Source organism: Perognathus longimembris, chromosome 23 (assembly GCF_023159225.1).
Source record: "Perognathus longimembris pacificus isolate PPM17 chromosome 23, ASM2315922v1, whole genome shotgun sequence".
NCBI classification, from domain to species: Eukaryota; Metazoa; Chordata; class Mammalia; order Rodentia; family Heteromyidae; genus Perognathus; species Perognathus longimembris.
In genome coordinates this window covers 36,154,156-36,172,047 of record NC_063183.1, presented here as the reverse complement: position 1 = coordinate 36,172,047, position 17,892 = coordinate 36,154,156, and the positions used below count along the sequence as shown (strand labels likewise).

General features: G+C 46.7%; 1 protein-coding gene across 1 annotated transcript in view; it reads right to left on the bottom strand.

Annotated features, from left to right (window-relative positions):
• Positions 1–17,892, bottom strand: part of Ryr3 (ryanodine receptor 3) — a 369,516-nt gene that overhangs the window by 87,267 nt on the left and 264,357 nt on the right. The window contains 7 exon segments of the mRNA XM_048333185.1: positions 2,690–2,768; positions 4,960–5,123; positions 6,259–6,399; positions 7,927–8,017; positions 9,990–10,210; positions 13,572–13,741; positions 16,683–16,803. Of these exon segments, the coding sequence (XP_048189142.1) occupies positions 2,690–2,768; positions 4,960–5,123; positions 6,259–6,399; positions 7,927–8,017; positions 9,990–10,210; positions 13,572–13,741; positions 16,683–16,803 (987 nt within the window).

Below are 17,892 nucleotides of genomic sequence, written 5' to 3'. Positions count from 1 at the left end.
TTCACAGAGGCTAGCTGGGTCCCTGAGGAGTACGCGTGAGACATGTAGGCACTGCGGATGCAAGTTAAGAGAGTCCTTGACTCTGTCAGGCAAAACCTCACAGGCCAGGACTCTCAGCTGCTCTTTCTCTATTTTTTGCCTCTGATCATTTACTAAACCTGCTATTTCCCTGGTTTCTCCCCCTTTCAAGAGAGGCAACTCCCATCCCCTGAGCTCTTCTTGGTGTCCTGCAGGTGTATGTGTGCATGCTCAAAGAACCTGGCAGCTCCTTCTCTGAATGCTTCCTCCTCTTGGGTTCCCATCCATCAGGGATCAGCCCCAGCTCCCACTTGGATGCTGCTTCTTAGTATTCCTCCCCTCTCCATCTCCTGAACCCGTGCCTCAGTCTGTTTCTCTTCAGAATCCTTTCTCAGCCTCTACTGGGCCGGCCTGCTAGGCACGTCCATCCCTGCGATGGACAGCTGCCCCTTGTTCTTTCATGCCTGCGGTAAATGTCACCACTCTAGGAAGCAATCCTGGACATTTCTACATGATCTAACCCACCACAGCTCTGAACAACCTGCCTCAGATGGCTAGTTCATCCTGTTTCCTCCTCAAGAAGAGGCTACTGTGGGCAGGGGACATACACTCCCTGTCAGACAAGCAGTGCCCTACTGGTAATGGCAAGAAAAGGTGCCCTTGTCCTCATGAAGTTTGCAGTCAGGTGTCAGAGACAGTAAGCTATTAATCATACAGCCACACCAGCTGTAAATTATACCCTGTAACTGGGATAAATGGAAATGGAAACCTTTATCCCAGGTAGTAAGTGGCTCTGTATCTGAGTAGTGGAGGAAGTACCATCCCAAGAATTCTGGGATTGGAAGGAGCAGAATTCACTGGTGAGTGGCAGGTGCAGGTGTGCTCCTGGTTCACAGAGGGTTCAGGTACAGGCAGTGTGTAGGCTAGTGACAAGGTCTAAAGGCAGAAGGGGATGTGGGTGGTGGATGGGCAGAGGGTAAAGGGAAAGGTAGGAGATGGTACCTGAGGTAAGAGTTCAGATTGTGTAGTGCCTGCCATACATCCCACTAAAGATGGTGTTAAGAAGGACTGGAAGTTGTTGCAGGATTTCAATAAGGAGAAGGGGCTGGAGACAGGAGCAGTGCTAGCGTGTGAACATGCATACTACAACCGCCATTTGCATGAATTGTGAAGATTAGGCTCACAGTGGCATAGAAGATGAGGGCTTGGAGCAAAGTCACAGCCTGGGGATAGACAAAACTATACATTCCAGACAGAGTTGGGATCCGCACAATGTAGTGGTGGATGGATTAGGTATTGCTTTGGATTCACAGAGAGGTCTCTTCTCTCTAATTCATATAAAAGATCTTAGAAAACCTCACTGTGGAGCAAGGGTCAGTCAACTATGGTCCGTGGGCCAAATTCAGTTAATTATTTACTTATTCATAAATAAAGATAGCTGGAATTCAGTCCCCTACTTTTTTTTTTTGTCAGTTGTGGGGCTTAAACTCAGGGCCTGGGTGCTGTCCCTGAGCTCTTTTGCTTGAGGCTAGTGCTCTACCGCTCTAAGCCACAGCTCCACTTCTGGTTTTATGGTAGTTCATTGGAGAGAAGAGTCCCGTGGACATTCCTGCCTGGGCGTGAATCGTGATGGCCAGATCTCAGTTTCCTGAGTAGCTGGGATTACAGATGTGAGCCACCAGAGCCTGGCAGCCCCCACTTTCTAGTGTTTTGTCTATGGCTGGTTTTGTGCTAGAGCAACAGACATGAGCAGAAATGTTCATCCTACCCCAAAAGCCTCAAATGGTCATTATTGGGCCCTTTACAGACAGGTTTGCTGATTCCAGCTCTAGAATCATGGTGCACGGGACTTCCTATTGTTCACAGACTGTTGTTCTCATCTGCCCCCATTGGGAATGGGAGGGTCAGAGCGGATCCAAGACATACCCAGAGGCTGAGCGGGGGCTCAGAGTGCCTGAGGACATCCTGCCTGGAGAGGGCTTCCTGTGGCCACCTGGAGGAGGGCCCACTACGAGCCCGAGGCTGCAGCTGAACAGGGGTGTCTGTCCTTAACTCGCCGTCCCTGGGAATCCTGGATGTTTTCCCACTGTTTCAGCCAGCATGTGGGCTGGCATGGCTACTCAACTTACAAAGCATCTGACCATGGTGGTGAGGAATTGTAAGCACCAGATGGACAGGCTTATTGAGAAGGGAATGTCTGGGAGTTCTGGTGGCGTCTACCACAGAAAGAACCTGTGCATCCCTTCCGAAATAAACCTCAGCCTCCCAGGAACAGGCACCAGCAAACATTTCAACCTCATCTCCTCTTTTTAAACACTGAATTCAAAGAATATGTTAAATGAAAGGCCCCTGCCCTCATCAAGCCTCTATGCTCAACACATACAAGCACATATTTTAGCACAAACTCTAGGAAGTGCAATGTTAAGAAAGCAGTCAACATTTCCAGAACTGTTCATTTTCCTGAGGAATATAAAAGCAGCACCAGTAGCCACTGCTGCCTGTTCCCGACCTCCGCCATCCCTGAGAAATTGCTGCTCAGAAATAATGAATGTTCTTGGCACTACAGATCTGTCACTTAGACAAATCGGGCAGATTTCCAGGATTGGACCCTTTAATGCTCTTGGCTGTTTTTTTCCCCCCTGACAATTATCATTTGGATGATAATCCTTACCTTGTCACAGGCCCATTTATCATGTGAATGTTCAGCATACTTGGTGACGATGTATTCCAATTTTTCAGGCAAAGAAAAACTGTACAAAGAGGGAAATGCATCACAATCTCTCTAGGCATATTAGCCAGGCACAAGGGAAGAGGGTAGAATGGACTGTCAGCTATGAGAAGTTGAGTGACCAATCAGCTCACCGAGAGCTGAAGCTTCTCTAGGTGTGGTGACAGGGGCTGAAGCCAGCTTGTGTGACAGACACCCCCATGTCTGATCGCGGGCTGTCCCTTCAGGCCTCTGGTGCATGGGCCTCCGTCTACCTGCTCTGAGTTCTCCTGGCTCCTGCAGAACCACTGTGTTTCCAGGTCACATTAGCCCTGGTGAGGAAGCGAGACCTCCTTCATCTAGGAAACTGGCCTGTCACCCTGTGGCTCTCATCCGGGACTGGCAGAGATGGGTAAGGACTGCATGTTTCCGAATAGGGTCTAGGTTTTTGCATTCGGTGATTCACTATTAGGTTTTGAAACTACCACCGGCACCTGCTATTTCTTTGCCCAGCAGCTCTGGTCCCTTCTCTCTGTATCTCAGGGTATTCTCACTGCACACAGGGTGATATCATCACCACCAAGGACACACACGGGATGGGGCAGCCCAGATTTGTTCCCCCTCAACTCGCGTCTTGAGTTCGGTGGGACGAACGCAGCTGGCACTTTGGAAGCAACTCAGTGAATGACATCTGGTACGTATCCAGCAGCGGCTGTGCTTTGGAGAGGGTCCTTGCGGAGGCCCAGTCAGTCAGTCCTCCAGGTTTGATGATGAGAGTGAAGTTTGGCCCCAAAGTCCTTTTCTTCTTAGGTTAGCCAGAGCCAGTCCCATCCCTCACCTTACTCGAAGGATCACACTGATATCCTACGGGACGTGTGAAGGTACCAGAACTCTAACTTATTTGGAACTACTCACCATTAGTACACAACTTCCAGTGTCTTCTGTTTTACTGTCCCATGTTAAAACAATATCCAAGCTACTGTGCTGTACGTCCCTTGGCATACTAGTTCTCCAAATCCAACACCTGCCTTCTTCTTCACCTTTCTTGGGAGTTTTATCACCCCCTTTTATCTTTTCTCACAGGATTTAATTCTACTTCTTGTCATCCCCTACTCAGACCTGTGTCCAGTGGAATGTGTGCTTAATGACCCAAAGATGAGTTTCTTGCAATATCAAAGCTGGTTGTCCCCCTGGGAAGGGTTTAGCTCTCATTTGAGAACAGCTGTCACCAAGCGCAAGCCTACAGAGCATGTGGGGGACTCACGTCCCTGTTCCCTCTGGGGTAGTTTTGGAGCTCTTCATTTAACATGTACCTTGAGAGGATTACAGGCTGTCCTATGACACACAGTCATAGCTGGGGAGGAAGTGCCACAAACCAACACTGAGCAATTTGCCCAAAGGTAAAGACACCCTGGCCTAATGAACATCAATGAGGGGTCATGGGTCGCCACTGTGGAGAAACTAGAAGGCATGATTGCAGAGTTCGCCCTATATTCTAGCATCACTCTGTATGGCGGGAAGCCGATCTTGCTTCTTGGGTAAGGACCCCATCTGCTCAGCTGTCCTTTAGGCCTTGCATAGCTCAGCGGAGTGTCATTTAAGGAGTCGTTTTATTTCATTATTATTATTTTTCTGGTCGGTTGCGGGGCGTGAACTCAGAGCCTGGGCACCGTCCCTGAGCCGCAGTGCTCAAGGCTACTGCTCCACCACTTGGAGCCACAGCTCCACTTCTGGCTTGTGAGTGGTTAATTGGAGATCAGAGCATCACGGGGACTTTTCTGCCTGGGATGGCTTCAAATCCTGATCCTCAGCTCTCGGCCTCCTGAGTAGCTAAGATTACAGGCGTGAGCCACCGGTGCCCAGCTCTGGAGCTGTTTTAATGTATGACACCATGAAGTCTCTACAGGCTGAATTAACAAACAGCAAAGATTGTGTCAAAAAAAACTCACTAATAAATTAATTGCATCATTTGTTAGGGTGAATCTCACAATGTCTTAGGTAACATTTATTTATGAACACATCTATCTCTTGTGTTACAGCAACCCTACTCTCACCACAAAGCCCAGAAACAAACAAACAAAAAGTCTTATGTCATCAGGTGTGGATGGAGTAATGCCTGATGTGATTTGTAGTGTTAAGGGAGATGGTGAACGGGGAAAGAGGGGAAGTGCTTGGGAAGAAAGACACTGAGTAGGAACCAAAGAGAGGGCCAGCTTAGAGATGACTGGACTTACTTCATTGTGTTGATGGGCCTGGGGTCAAAGTTGCCATCGGCATCCACTGAGACCTGCTTCTCCAAGGTGGCCGTGATTCGCGTGTCTAAATAATCTGGTGGCAAAGCCCCCGCAATGGCACTGAGACAAGGGAGGGCCATGCGGAAAAGGTCTGGGTTGTATCTCTGGAAGGAAAAACAGAGCCTACTTTAGTAGAGAAAGTAGAGTTATGGCTGCAAGGCAGAACCATTCATTTACCCACTAAATATCGAAATAAAACACGAATATTGACAAAAATTGTAATGTCTTCATTAAGGTTTAGTTTCTTCTTGAATAATCTTAAGAATATCTTATGTTAGTGCGGTTCTCCGTAGGCGAGAAGAACCTGGTCCGTTTGTTAACACAGCTATAGAAACAGAGCCTCCTTGTGACCAAGAAGGCATGGGAAGCCCCAGGACTGGAGAGAGCAGGTGCGCTCCCTCTGGCACCACAGTAGTTGATATGGGTCATGTGTCAATACCACAGCAAATGGCTCAGTATCTTATCTACTTTCTCCTGAACCCAGCCAGGGTTGAATTGCTGTCAATTTACCTGTTTCAAACAGGTAAAGAAATTTAATTACAGTGCAGGAGGCTAGCTATACTCATCCTTGAAGAAAACCAGGCATTTTTTACACTTTAGAGCTAGTGACTTCCTACATCGAAATGTACTGGAAACAGAACAAGATCTTGAGAGCCGCAGCTGTATCACAGTCATTGCCTGTAAGGTGTGGGGATTAGAGGCTCTGTACCTCCTCTCCACCTTCTCATCAGATAGGTGTCGGTGTAGTCCCTCCCCAGTGGCCCCAGTCTGAATGTCCTATGGCCCAACATCAAAGCAGGTGTCAACAATCTTCCTCCTGGCTAGTGCCTGGCAAAGGCTCAGCAGGAAGAAAAAGAGGGGGAGGTAAGTCAGGAAATGCTTTTGTAATTTACTCTGGTGGTTGCTCTCCAGTGTTGTTGTTATTATTATTTTTGGTACTGGGGATTGAACCCAGGACATTGCACTTGCTAGGCAAGTGCTTTGCTAGTGAGCTACATCCCAGCCCTCAGTGTTATTTTTTGAGTGCATAAAGTCATTTAACTGACTCTTTCTCCCTTTAAAATGATGATAATGGTAGTTTGTATGCTGGAGAGTTTGGGTAAGAATTAATGTAATATGCCCATGACACGCTTAGCACTGTCCTGAGCATGTGCAATGCTAAAGAGACGCTAGTTGCTATTCTCTCTGTGGCCCTGGGTCTCCAAGGGTCTCTGTCTGTTCCGCAGGCACTGTCGTTACCTTGTGGGAGAGGGAATCGAAGATCCCCCAGAAGAGCTTCTCAGTGAGGTGCAGCTCCTCTTCCACCGCCAGCCCGTGGCCTCCCCATCCGGAAGGGAGACAGTAGTACTTCCAGCACTGCTCGTAGTGACTCGTCAGAAGCTGGGAGGTGCACAGCAGCATCACGCCAGTGGGGTAGCATGGAGTGGAAGACATCGATGGGCATCACAAGCCAACAGAGGAGAATAAAACAGCATGCAGAGATCATGAGGAGAAACCCACTTTCCAAGCACCAGGGCTGTCTACAAGGAGCCCCTCAGGGCCCATGGGGAAGGGTCTGTGCTTGGGACTCATGAGCTTCCATCCAAGCTGCAGCTAGCTGCCTGGCTAATTCTTGTGCCCTTCCATCTGGTCCTAGCAGCCACTAGAAAATGGAGTGGAACCATTCCTTCTGCCAATGCTACGAAAGGGGTCACTGTGTGCTGTGCCAAGCAGACAGGCACGGGGAGGATTTCTCCTGAGACCTTTGCTTGTCATTCTGGAAGATCCTGGGGGTGCCGAGATGGGGAGGGGGCGGTGGGAAGCAAGTTGTGGCTGTGAAGATTTTCTCCATTGAATTGCGGCTCCAAGCTTCTGAGCCTTTCTCCAACCTCTTAGGGCCCTGTGCTGTGGCAGCAATTCCATGTTTAGCCAGTAGAGGGCAGAGGTAAGTGCACTGGGAACATCTCTTCCCAGCAGGTGGGACCAAGTCCTCTGCAATCCACTGATACCAGCAGTATCAGTGATGCCTCTCAGGAGTCAGAATGGGGCTGAGAGCAGGCCTGATTAGGAAATGATGCCAAGTCAGGCTCACAAGCCCTTCAACCAGAATACCTTCTGTGATTGATCTGAGATTCTTGGGAGACAGGGAAAGCAGCTGGGAGTCCTGGAGGTCATACAGACTGCTTTCTGCCGGCAAGGAGACTGAACTAAAGGCTTCTGGGAACTCTGTTTACCCCATAAAATGGTTCCTTAAGTCCTTGCTTGAACTATTTCCTAAGGACAGAAAAGGTCTGTGAAGATGGCTAAGTAGGATTTTCAGGTGTGACTGGTGTTTGTTGATGCTTGGTTTTTAGGAGGGCAGGGCCTCAGAGGAGGCTAAAACCATTGTCTTCCTGGGCTGGTGGCTGGTTCTGGCTCTACCCAGATGCTCCAGGAGCCATAAAAATCTATAACTAATGAAAAAATCAGAAACAAATGAAAAGAGTGCTTGAAAAAGCAAATGAAAAAATAAAGACAAAAAGGAGGATGTTACAAAGATAAAACAATGCAGAAAAGGGACATTTTAGTTCGTTTGAAGGATACACTACAGGGCTTTCCAAGATTTTTTAAGGTTGGAAATAGTCTGAGAACCTAATTAAGGCAGGAAAGTGTAAAACCCACGTCTTTCTTTTTTTTTTTTAAATCTCGGCTAACGTAATAAATATGATGAGTTTATAAAAGACAAGTTGAGCAGATAATGTAAGGAATCCACCCTCTTGATCTTGGATACTGAAGAAGAGGCTGACCTTGTGGACTGTGTCCTGTTGGCTAAGCACCCACTGAAGGGAGTGGAACCCATTCTGCTTTGCCCCACGCTGTGAAGAGATGGCGCTCTGAGGCAGGCTTCCCCAGTGGAGACTGCCTCCCAGCAAGGAGCGTGCTCCTTACCTTCAGAGGCATTTTGCAGTATTCATTGAGCTGTGGCACATCGAACACCAGGCGCCTCAGGAGCTGTTGTAACATGGAGGGCCTCAAGTGACTGCAGCAAGGAGCAGGAACAACAGAAAGAGCAAAAGAAGGAAGTCCAAGCAACAGCAAGGGAAAGAATGAAGGAAGCATACGTCAGGGCAAAGCCTCCAACCCAAAGCATGGATAAATGACAGTGGATGAGAACATATTCTGTTTAAAAAAATGTGTAGTTAAAATGCAGAAAGAGGGGCATGGTCTACTAAACTAGGACACCTCAGGTTAAATTCTAATCACCACGCAATAAAATGTTCCGGGGTCAGTGCATACTTAATACAGTGACCATGTGCAAAAAGTGTAAAGAAAGGAGATGCAGATAATTTTATAGCCATGGGTAAGGACCAAGAATCCCTTGGCATTCTGCAGAAGCTAAAGTTGACTGCCGCCACCTAGTGGTGTATGTTACACAGCACATAACGACATGTCTACCACCATAGCATCCTACAAAGTATTTCCACTGTTCTGAAAGTCTCCTGTGCTCATTTTCCCCTCCTTGCCATACTACCTTGATGGCTGTGTTCTTTTCATTACATTTGGATCTTACAATAGCCTTTACATATTGGCTTCTTTTACTTATTAGCAAGACATATTTAAGGTTTGCTCACGTCTTTCCATAGCCTGGCTCATTTCTTTTTAGCAGTGAATAATAATGCCTGGATTTGCTGCAGTTTTTTGTTGTGTCACCTACTGAAGGAGAGCTTGCTCCTACATTTTGTTAATTATGAATATAACGGATCTAAATATCCAGGTGTAGTTAGGTTTTTGTATGATGTAAGTTTTTAATTCCTTTGGATAAATACCAAGGACCATATGACTGGACAACAATGGACATGTGTGTTTAGCTTTTTTAGACTAACTTCTACAGTGGCTAAACATTTTGCATTTCCCTTAATGACTGGGGGTTCTGGTGTCCCACATCTTTGCCAACATTTGTATCCTTAGTATTTGGGCTTTTCCGAAAGGAACGCTGTGATGTCTTACTGTTAAGCTAGCCTTTACTCTTATGTTCTAAAATGACTGCTGAGTTTTCTTCTCGGCAGCCCCAGTTCCCACAGGTACAGCTTACCTCTCAGGTGACTAGGAAGTGACACAGTCAACAAGAAGCAGGACTGAACTCAGGACCTTCCCCTTCCAGGGGAAGGGAGGCGATCCCCTCCCTAAGTCAACATAAAGCAGTGATTCTCCAACCTGGCTACATATTGAAATTGCATGGGGGGTTTCCAAAGCCAGAATCCTAGACTCCATCCCTGAGCATGCTGTGTTTGGAGGCTAGCCTAGGAACTCGATCTCATCTAGCAGCTCAACAGGTGACCCTAATATGCACCTGCAGAGGAAAATCACTGTGTAAAACACCAGGTTGTAGACCTAAAGCATGCCAGGACATGGGGCTCCTATTAAAGGACTCCTCAACCTTTGATCCTACCAGTCTTGATATCAATTCCTAAGAGTCCAAGGTCCTTTGATTCTGGATTGGCTCTAATGTCCACCTGCAGTGGTGAAAAGCAATGTCCTAATTCCCCACTGTACTGAGATTTCTTTCCTTTGCACAAGGTCTTGGGAGACCGGAAGGTGGACTGCTCTGATTGACACTTATCGAGTATGGTCTCTTTTGGAAAATGGAACAATATCCTGAGAACTGAACAATTACTTCAAAGTCTGAGCACTTCAGGCACAAAAGAGCCTCCTTTTCTGGGCTGTCACTCTACGAGCCGCAGCCTGAACTGTCCTCCTCGCCCCTGTAGTAGAAGGTGGGCATTAAGGAGAGCAGAGGTACAAAGTACATGGTAAGAGGAAACGTCTGGGGAGTGGCTGGTGTGCATGGAAGGCCCCGAGGCGCCTCCTCAGACCCCAGCACTGTGAATCTTTAGGTTACATGGGTAAGGGTATTTGCATGGACAGGGGGACAGTCACCAATCTTTACATTACATGAGCAAGCGCATCTGCGTGGATGGGTGGACAGTCAGAACTGGGAGAGGAACACTTACTTGCAAATGGCGAGCAAGCACTCTTCTATGGTGTCCCTCTGTGCTTTGGTGAGAGACCGTCCCTTGGAAAGCCTGTATATGGTCTGCAGCGTAGAATCGATGAGAGAGGTGTGGTGCTCTGTCCCGGCGAAGAGAGGGGCGCACCGGGTGAGGAGCGGGAGCACTGCGGAGCACATGTACCTGTTGAGGGCCAGCGCCGCCTCTGTGGTGCTGAGGGACACCTAGGGGGTGAGCAGGCTGCTGTTAGTCTCTCAGGAAGCAGCACAGTTCACTCTATTTTCTGCGAGCTCCCGAGCTGCGGCACACACCTGTGTTTCACAGAAACAGAGCCAAGAACTTTCTACCTGGTCAGCAGGCAGAAATTCAACAAAATAGAAAAAAAACTAAGCAAAAGAAAAACAGCAAAAAGCCAACAGCAAAAGAGGCTGCATCCCTACTGATCCCGCCAACGCTTGCTTCCCACCAAGAAGAATCTCTGTGCTGAAGAGTGGACTTAGGAACTTGTGCCTGCCTGGCTTGGTTACTCAGCTGGTACTCGGCCACCGGAGCCATGCTTTCACGCTGACCCTTTTCTGGTTATTTTGGAGAACCTCATAAATTCTTCTGCCTAGACTGGCCTTGAACCACAATCCTTTGGATCTCAGCCTCCTGAGTAGCCAAGATTGAGGCATGATCCACGGGCACCTGGCAAGAATCTTGCTCCTTTATTACAGAGAGCTGGTGGCCAGTTTAACCCAACACCCTTCATGCGTCCAGATGCCAGGCTACTACATTATTATCCTGGTCTTCGCTCTCCTTTGCCATTATATGGAGACTCACACATTCTCCTTTTGGGAATTTTAAGACTAAGAAATGGTCATAGGTCAAAAGGTCTCTTCAATTCACCAGTATGGTAACAGCTTTACAAAGAGAAAGTGAGTTCAGATTATCAATTAATTTGTAAGCACTATGAGCAGTTCACAATCTGAGAGATGACACAGGATACATCCCACTAAAGGAATCACCAATCTGCGTGGGACCATGGAACAGAAATCTAGGACCTTCTCTAAAATTCTGGGATAATTTTCCCTCACAAAGTTCTCTTTTGTTCATCTAGATAGACAGGCAGAATTCAAGAGAAACCCATTCAGTGATACTATAGATAGCCCAAGTGTGATTAACTACCATTTTTGAAAACCGTGGAAGTTCAAAAGAAACCTTGAGATTCACAAAGATAAGAAGTTATCATTATTTCCCATCATTATCAGGGTGATTAGATCTGTAACACATTTTCCATAACTTATGATTTGAAAAGCCGCTTTCTTTGAACTATACACATTTCCGGGTGTTCCTATCAATTATCAAGTCTCTCATCTAGCAGCATTAGTAATCACATGGGGAAAAACAGCTCATATTTCACATTTATCACTTTCATTATCAGAGTTCTTAAAATGAGGAAGACAGAGCTTTGATTTCAATGGCTTAGAAGTTTTTCAATGAGAACTCACAAATGCCTGTGGGTATAGGAACTGAATGTAAAAACTTTTGTTTCGGATGGTTCTTGAGTAAGCATGTGATCAATTGAATATTAGATTGAAGAGTATTTGTTCTGCAATATATAAACAAACAAACACTTTAATCAGAAAACATGGTGAAGTCCCCCAAGTTTCTTTCTTTTCTTTTGTGCTGGTACTGTGCCTTAAACTGTCTCAGGCTTTCATTCTGTTTGTTTTTTTTTTTCTCTCACAGCTCTACTACTCTACTGCTCTACTACTTGAGCCACACCTTCAATCCAAGTTTTTTGCTGGGCTTTTCTGCCTACACTGTCTTGGAACCACACTTCTTAGACCTCAGTCTCCTGGGCAGCTAGGACAACAGATGTGATTCACTGGTGCCCAGTTAATTGTTTTTCTTTTGGTGACAGTCATGGGGCTTGAACTCAGGGCCTGGTCACTATCCCGGAGCTTTCTGTTTTGCTCAAGGCTACTGCTCTACCACTTGACTTACAGCTCTACTTCTGGATTTTTAGTAGTTACCTGGAGATAGAGGAGTCTCACAGACTTTCCTGCTGGGGCTGGCTTCAAACCATGATCCTCAGATCTCAGCCTCCTGAGTAGCTAAAATTAGAGGTGTGAGCCACCAGCACCCAGCTAACTAAGAAAAACCTAGTAATTCATAAAATAACTCAAAAGTGTGATAAATGAATGGATTTAAACAGGAAAGCATCATACGTCCCAACCCCTTCACTGCTTAATTGCTCACCATTGCTCGGCATAAACAGCTCTCCCCAGTCCTGCGCTGAGCTTCCACTAAGGATGGGCTTCCATTATCTCTGGGCAACCCAGTCAAAGGAGACCCATCCCAGTTAAGGTGCCGGCTGCTCACTACTTACACAGAGCTCACACATCTATCTCTGTCGGACACCAGGCAAAACCTGGTGTGTGTGTGTGTGTGCACACACGTGTGCATGCGCGTGCTTGTGCATCTGACTCCAATGGCAATCTACAGGTGGTAAGATGGCTTTATGTACTCATTTTTAATTATCTTATACAAGAACATTTTAATTCCACATGTCAATTTATAAGTGCAATGCATCTTGACCAGGACCACCCCTTTCATCATCCTCTCCCTAATCATCCCAGTAGGATTAGTTTAGAATCAAACTGATACAGCTTGTCTCTTCTTCGCGGTCCTGGGACTTCGGGCACACTGTCTTTCTCTTCATCCTGGCGTGTGACAGCCGGCATCTGTGCTCTCTAAGAGCTGGGCTTGTCTTAGTGTCTGGAGATGCTGGAGTGTTTACTGCAGCCTTGATTTGCAAACACACGTTTCCCTTGGCCTGAGTGTGCATCTCAGTCATGCTTCTGGTTACACACCTATCCTCCATGAGGGTCAGTACATGGAACTACGAAGGAATGGGAGCAGGAAAAGTATCTGCAATGCCACCAGCCAGCCCTTCCCACAAACAGTAGAGACATGTTTTCACCAGAGGTGATTCTGTCTGGTTTTTAAAACTGGTTTGGACAGTGGTTGTAAAGTAGGCAGTTGGGATGATCCTGGCATCTAATGGGCAAAGACCAGGGACACTCCTAAACATCCAACCATGAACAGGGCAGTCCCTCACAAGAAATAATGTCGCATTTAGGAACACTGCAAATGAGGATGAAGTGACCTGCCTATCGAAGCCTCTGGCCCAATAAAAATAAGGTCTTTTGGTTCTTAGTGTCTCTGCGTTGTCACTCTGAGAAGCAAGCTATTCAAATGAAATCACTGGACAGTAATGCCTGCCATGCTAATTCCTCAGGAGTCTGACATCTAGAGGATGGTGGGTCCAAGGCAGCCCAGGCAGAAATGCCTGCAAGACTCCATCCCCAATTTACCAGCAAAAAAGTGGACTAGAGGTATGGCTCAAATGGTAGAGCACCAGCTGTGAGCAAGAAAGCTGAGCAAGAGTGAGGTCCTGAGTTCCATCCCTAGTGCTGGCTTAAAAAAAAATATATATATATATGCAATCAGCGAGTAAGAAGAAAATGTGCATTTCTAAGTTCAATGTGACTAATCTTACACTGAAGGTGACATTTTTTTCTTAGTTTAGCAACTTACTGTATCTAGAGAGGCAGAGGCTCTTAAGTCGGGTAAAAACCCAACCTCCAGCAGGTGTAGCAGGAAAGCTTGGTCCTCAACGCCATATACGCGGTCCAAGAATAGCACCATGGGGGCCTTGTGGTCAGGGCAAAAATTGGCTGCCATGTCTGGCTCGCTGACTGACCCATCTGCAAGACAGGAGATAGCATTTCCCCTTTTCTGTTTACAGTTTCAAAAGGCAACACAGGACTTACTGCCAATGCTTGTTTTAATGAGCAACATGAATTCTAGAAATAACAATGTTGTGCTGGTACCACCCTATACTGGGGGGGGGGAGAGCCAACTGTTAAAATCAGTTATTAAACATGTCAATTACCAATGATTCCAATTTAGAATTAAGTTATACATAAAAGGTAACAAATGTAATTAATTTTCCTAGTTTGTTTACTATAAACTATATTCTTGAGGTTGTTTGTCTCTAGTATGGTAGCGAGAAGCCATGGTAAGACTATTTACACTACAGAAATGGGCAGATGCTAGAAACCAGTGCTTGATTACTGCTTGGTTGGCTGATGGCATTAGAAAGTGGGGACCAAGGGGCTGGGAAGGTGGCCTAGTGGTAGAGTGCTCGCCTAGTATGCACTCGATTCCTCAGCACCACATAAACAGAAAAAGCTGGAAGTGGCGCTGTGGCTCAAGTGGCAGAGCGCTAGCCTTGAGCAAAAAGAAGCCAGGGACAGTGCTCAGGCCCTGAGTCCAAGGCCCAGGACTGGCTAAAAAAAAAAAAAAAAAAAAGTGAGGACCAAGCCAGGGATAGTAGCACAGGTCTCTAATCCCAGCACTTGGGAGCCCGTGGGCAGGGGGCTGGTACGTCTTAGGCCAAACTGGGTTAAATAATGAGCTTTGGGCCTGCCTGGGTTATGAAGCCCTGTCTCAAAAAACAAAAAAGTAAGGGATAAAATGATAATAAAGACAGCTTGAATTTAACAGTATGTTAATGTCTACAGCCATTATATCATATATAACACACCCCAACAGGAAATATCCCTATTTTCTGATTTAAGTGACATTTAGATAATCTAAGAATTCTGGTATTATTTTAATAAAAAAGTCCAAAGATAAAGATCAAACAAAGTAAATAAAAAGTGCTTGATCTGAAGAATAAAGACAGGGAAAAAAATCCTACTTTCTGGGTCATAAGGGAGCTGGCTCCTATCATACTGTTTTCCAGAGTGGTTGAACAAGTTTACATTCCTCCCAACAGTGTAGCAGTGTTCCCTTTTGGTCACATCCCTGCCAGAGTTTGTTGTTAGTAGATTTCCTGATAAAGGACATTCTAACTAGAGTGAGGTAGAATCTCAATGTTGTTTTCATTTGCATTTCTTTTATGGCCAGGGATGTTGAGCATTTCTTCATGTGTCCACTGGGCCATTCTTATTTCCTCTCCAGAGAAGTCTCTCTTTAAGTTAGCCTACTTATTAATGGGGTGGTTGTCTCTTTGAGGATTTGTTTTTGGGGGATTTAATGTTTTGAGTTTGAAGTATATCCCACTTCTGGGCATTTACCCAAATGGCCACAAGCAAGGCCATACTAAAGCTACCAGAACAACCATGTTCATTGTAGCATTATTTACCAGAGCTAAGATATGGAACCAACCCAGATGCCGCTCAAGAAAATGAGGCACATACACACAATGAAATTCTATGCTTCCATCAGAAAGAATGATACCACCCTACTTGTAAGGAAATGGAGAGACTTGGAAAAAAATCATATTAAGTGAAGTAAGCCAGACCCAAAGAAACATAGACTCCATGGTTTCCCTGATTTGTAATAGTTAGTGTATGTCTAGGATAGTCCTAGAAGAGGATCACAGCTCAAGAGCTATGTACATATGACCAATAAGATGCTGCTAAGCAAAATGTACTCCAAGATATGAAAACAAGAGGTTTTTCTTTGTTGTGGTTTTTTAATATACTACATGAAGTTGTTTCTTTTTTCTTTCATTTTTTTTTCCTGTGGTTTATCTCCTGCTGTCACTGTATTTTATTTTGGTGCCCTGTGTATTTATTGCATACACATTTATCTGAATTAGGGAAGGGAAGGGGAATAACAAAATGGTGAGACAAAGGAAAAAGGGCAAACCAATGCAACAGTGATACTCACAGGACAATAAGTTAGAAATTAACTTTGTAACTTAGGGGTGGGAACTGGGGAGAAGGGAAAGTGGGAGAAAAATGAGGGAGGGGGTAACAAGTTTGACAAGAAATATAATCACTACCTCAACTATGTAACTGTAACCCCTCTGTACATCACCTTGATAATACAATTAAAGTAAAAAAAAAAAACAACCCAAAAACACCTGACCTTCTTTTGTTTTGTTTGTACCACAAGCTAGAAAAGAGATCCCTGGGTGATCCAGCAAGCTGCACCCATGTGAGCACAGTGAGGTAAAGCTGTGGGACGCGGCGGAGGTGCAGGCAGCCCCCTTCTGCCCGGTGTCCGTGCCGGGGCGTGCCGGGGCGGGAGGGCTCGGGAAGCGGCCAGACTCCGGGACCCTACCTGCTAGGCAGAGCTGGGCCTGAGCAGTGGCTGCCAACTCCACCTACCCCACATCCTGGTGTTCTGAGCATCATCATTCTTGGTGGGATATTTCCAAGTGTTTTGTGCTAAGGAAAACACATGGTGCTTAAGAAACATGGAGTTTAAATTCTATTTTCTTTCTGGCATGTTTTCTCAGACACACTGTCATCCTACTGTGCTTTATGAAGCTGTAAAGGCATCACATCTTCTATTTTCAGAACTTATTCTGCCCCTGCTAGTAGGAACATCTAGTAATATCCACCGTAAAAGCGCTCCACAGAACAGTTTAGGAATCACTACCATGGTGTCATGCTCTTTCTATTCTGTGGTGCGGGTGAGGCGACTGTGAGAATCAAACTGGTTTGGGAGGAGTTTAGCAGAGATTACTGAGGTCAAAGTAGTATCTGAGGAAAACCCCATATGGTCCTGTTCAGGACTGTGGCCGACGTCTGCACATTACCCGCCCCCCCACCTCCCCCTCTGGGGCACACTGGCACCGGCCCGGCAGGCTGCTGGGGACTGGCAGGGGCAGCCATGGCTCCTTCGTACCTTTGTTCAGAGAAGGGAGTTTCAGGGGGATGCTGACAATCCCGACCAGGTCCTCCGTGGGGACCAGGGAGCGCAGGATGGACCGGATTCGGATGGCTTCCCCTTTACCTGTCTGGATGAGCTGTTGTAGGAGAGAGATTATACAGACCACGCCCCCACACCCCACCCCACCCCACCCCGCCTCCAAGTACCTGGTGGAAACTGGTTCTCTTTAAGGGTAGGGCACATATCTGCATTCCCGTAATTACTAGATACTTGTGTCCACAGGGAAACAGGGAAGCTTTCTCTGGATGTGGCAGAGGAGGGGCTACAAAGGGATGGCGTTACTGAAGGAGGCCACGCGATGCCTTTGCCGTGGTGGAGATGGTCCTGTGACTGTGGCACGAAGTGTAGGCAGTGCCTCCCCAGGGTGTCACCACACCGCAGAAAGCTCTCGGGACACAGTGCCTGGACTCTAGAGTTATACTGAGTGCAGACAGGGCTCATCAATGTCAGCTTCCTAATACATCGAGTAATTCTGGGGCTGGGCAGTGGAGAATGTCAGGGAGAGCTTGAGCGTCTCACGGGGCTTAGTCCAGGGTGGACAGACAGTAGCACGCCCATACCCATGAACACGCAGCAGGCTCACAAGTGCGCACACACATGCCCTGCACACGTGGCCCCTGACGTGGAGGCAACGGGCCCTCCGTTCTGTGCCAGAACTGAGCTCTCAGAAGCTCTGGATCCAAGCTGCACCAGGTGAAGGGCTGGGATACGGTGCTTGTTGGCCCCCAGGGAAAGAGAATTAGAGAATCCTGTGCCCCTGCCATGGCTTAGCAGGCTACCCAGAGGGGTTCTGAGAGGTCCTGTGTGTGTGTGTGTGTGTGTGTGTGTGTGTGTGTGTGTGCACGCGCAGTGCTTACTTACACGTGCGTGTGGTACAATACTCTGCTGTTTGGGGGGCTCATTTCTAAGTTTCCTTTATTTGCTTAAAGGCACAGAGCTGGCTTATCTTTAGCAACCAAAATCCTAAGAATTCCTAACAGTTTCTTTTACCAAAATTTAAATTTTCTGAAGTTCAGTGTGGAAAGTTCTACTTCTGGGAGGCTGTCAGACATGAATTCCGGGAGAGACTACTCTGAAGTACAGTGTGAAAAGTTGTACTTCTGGGAGACTATTTTCCCGGGGCCAGGGCCACAGGCATGAAGTAAAGAGGAGTTTCCATGTGGAG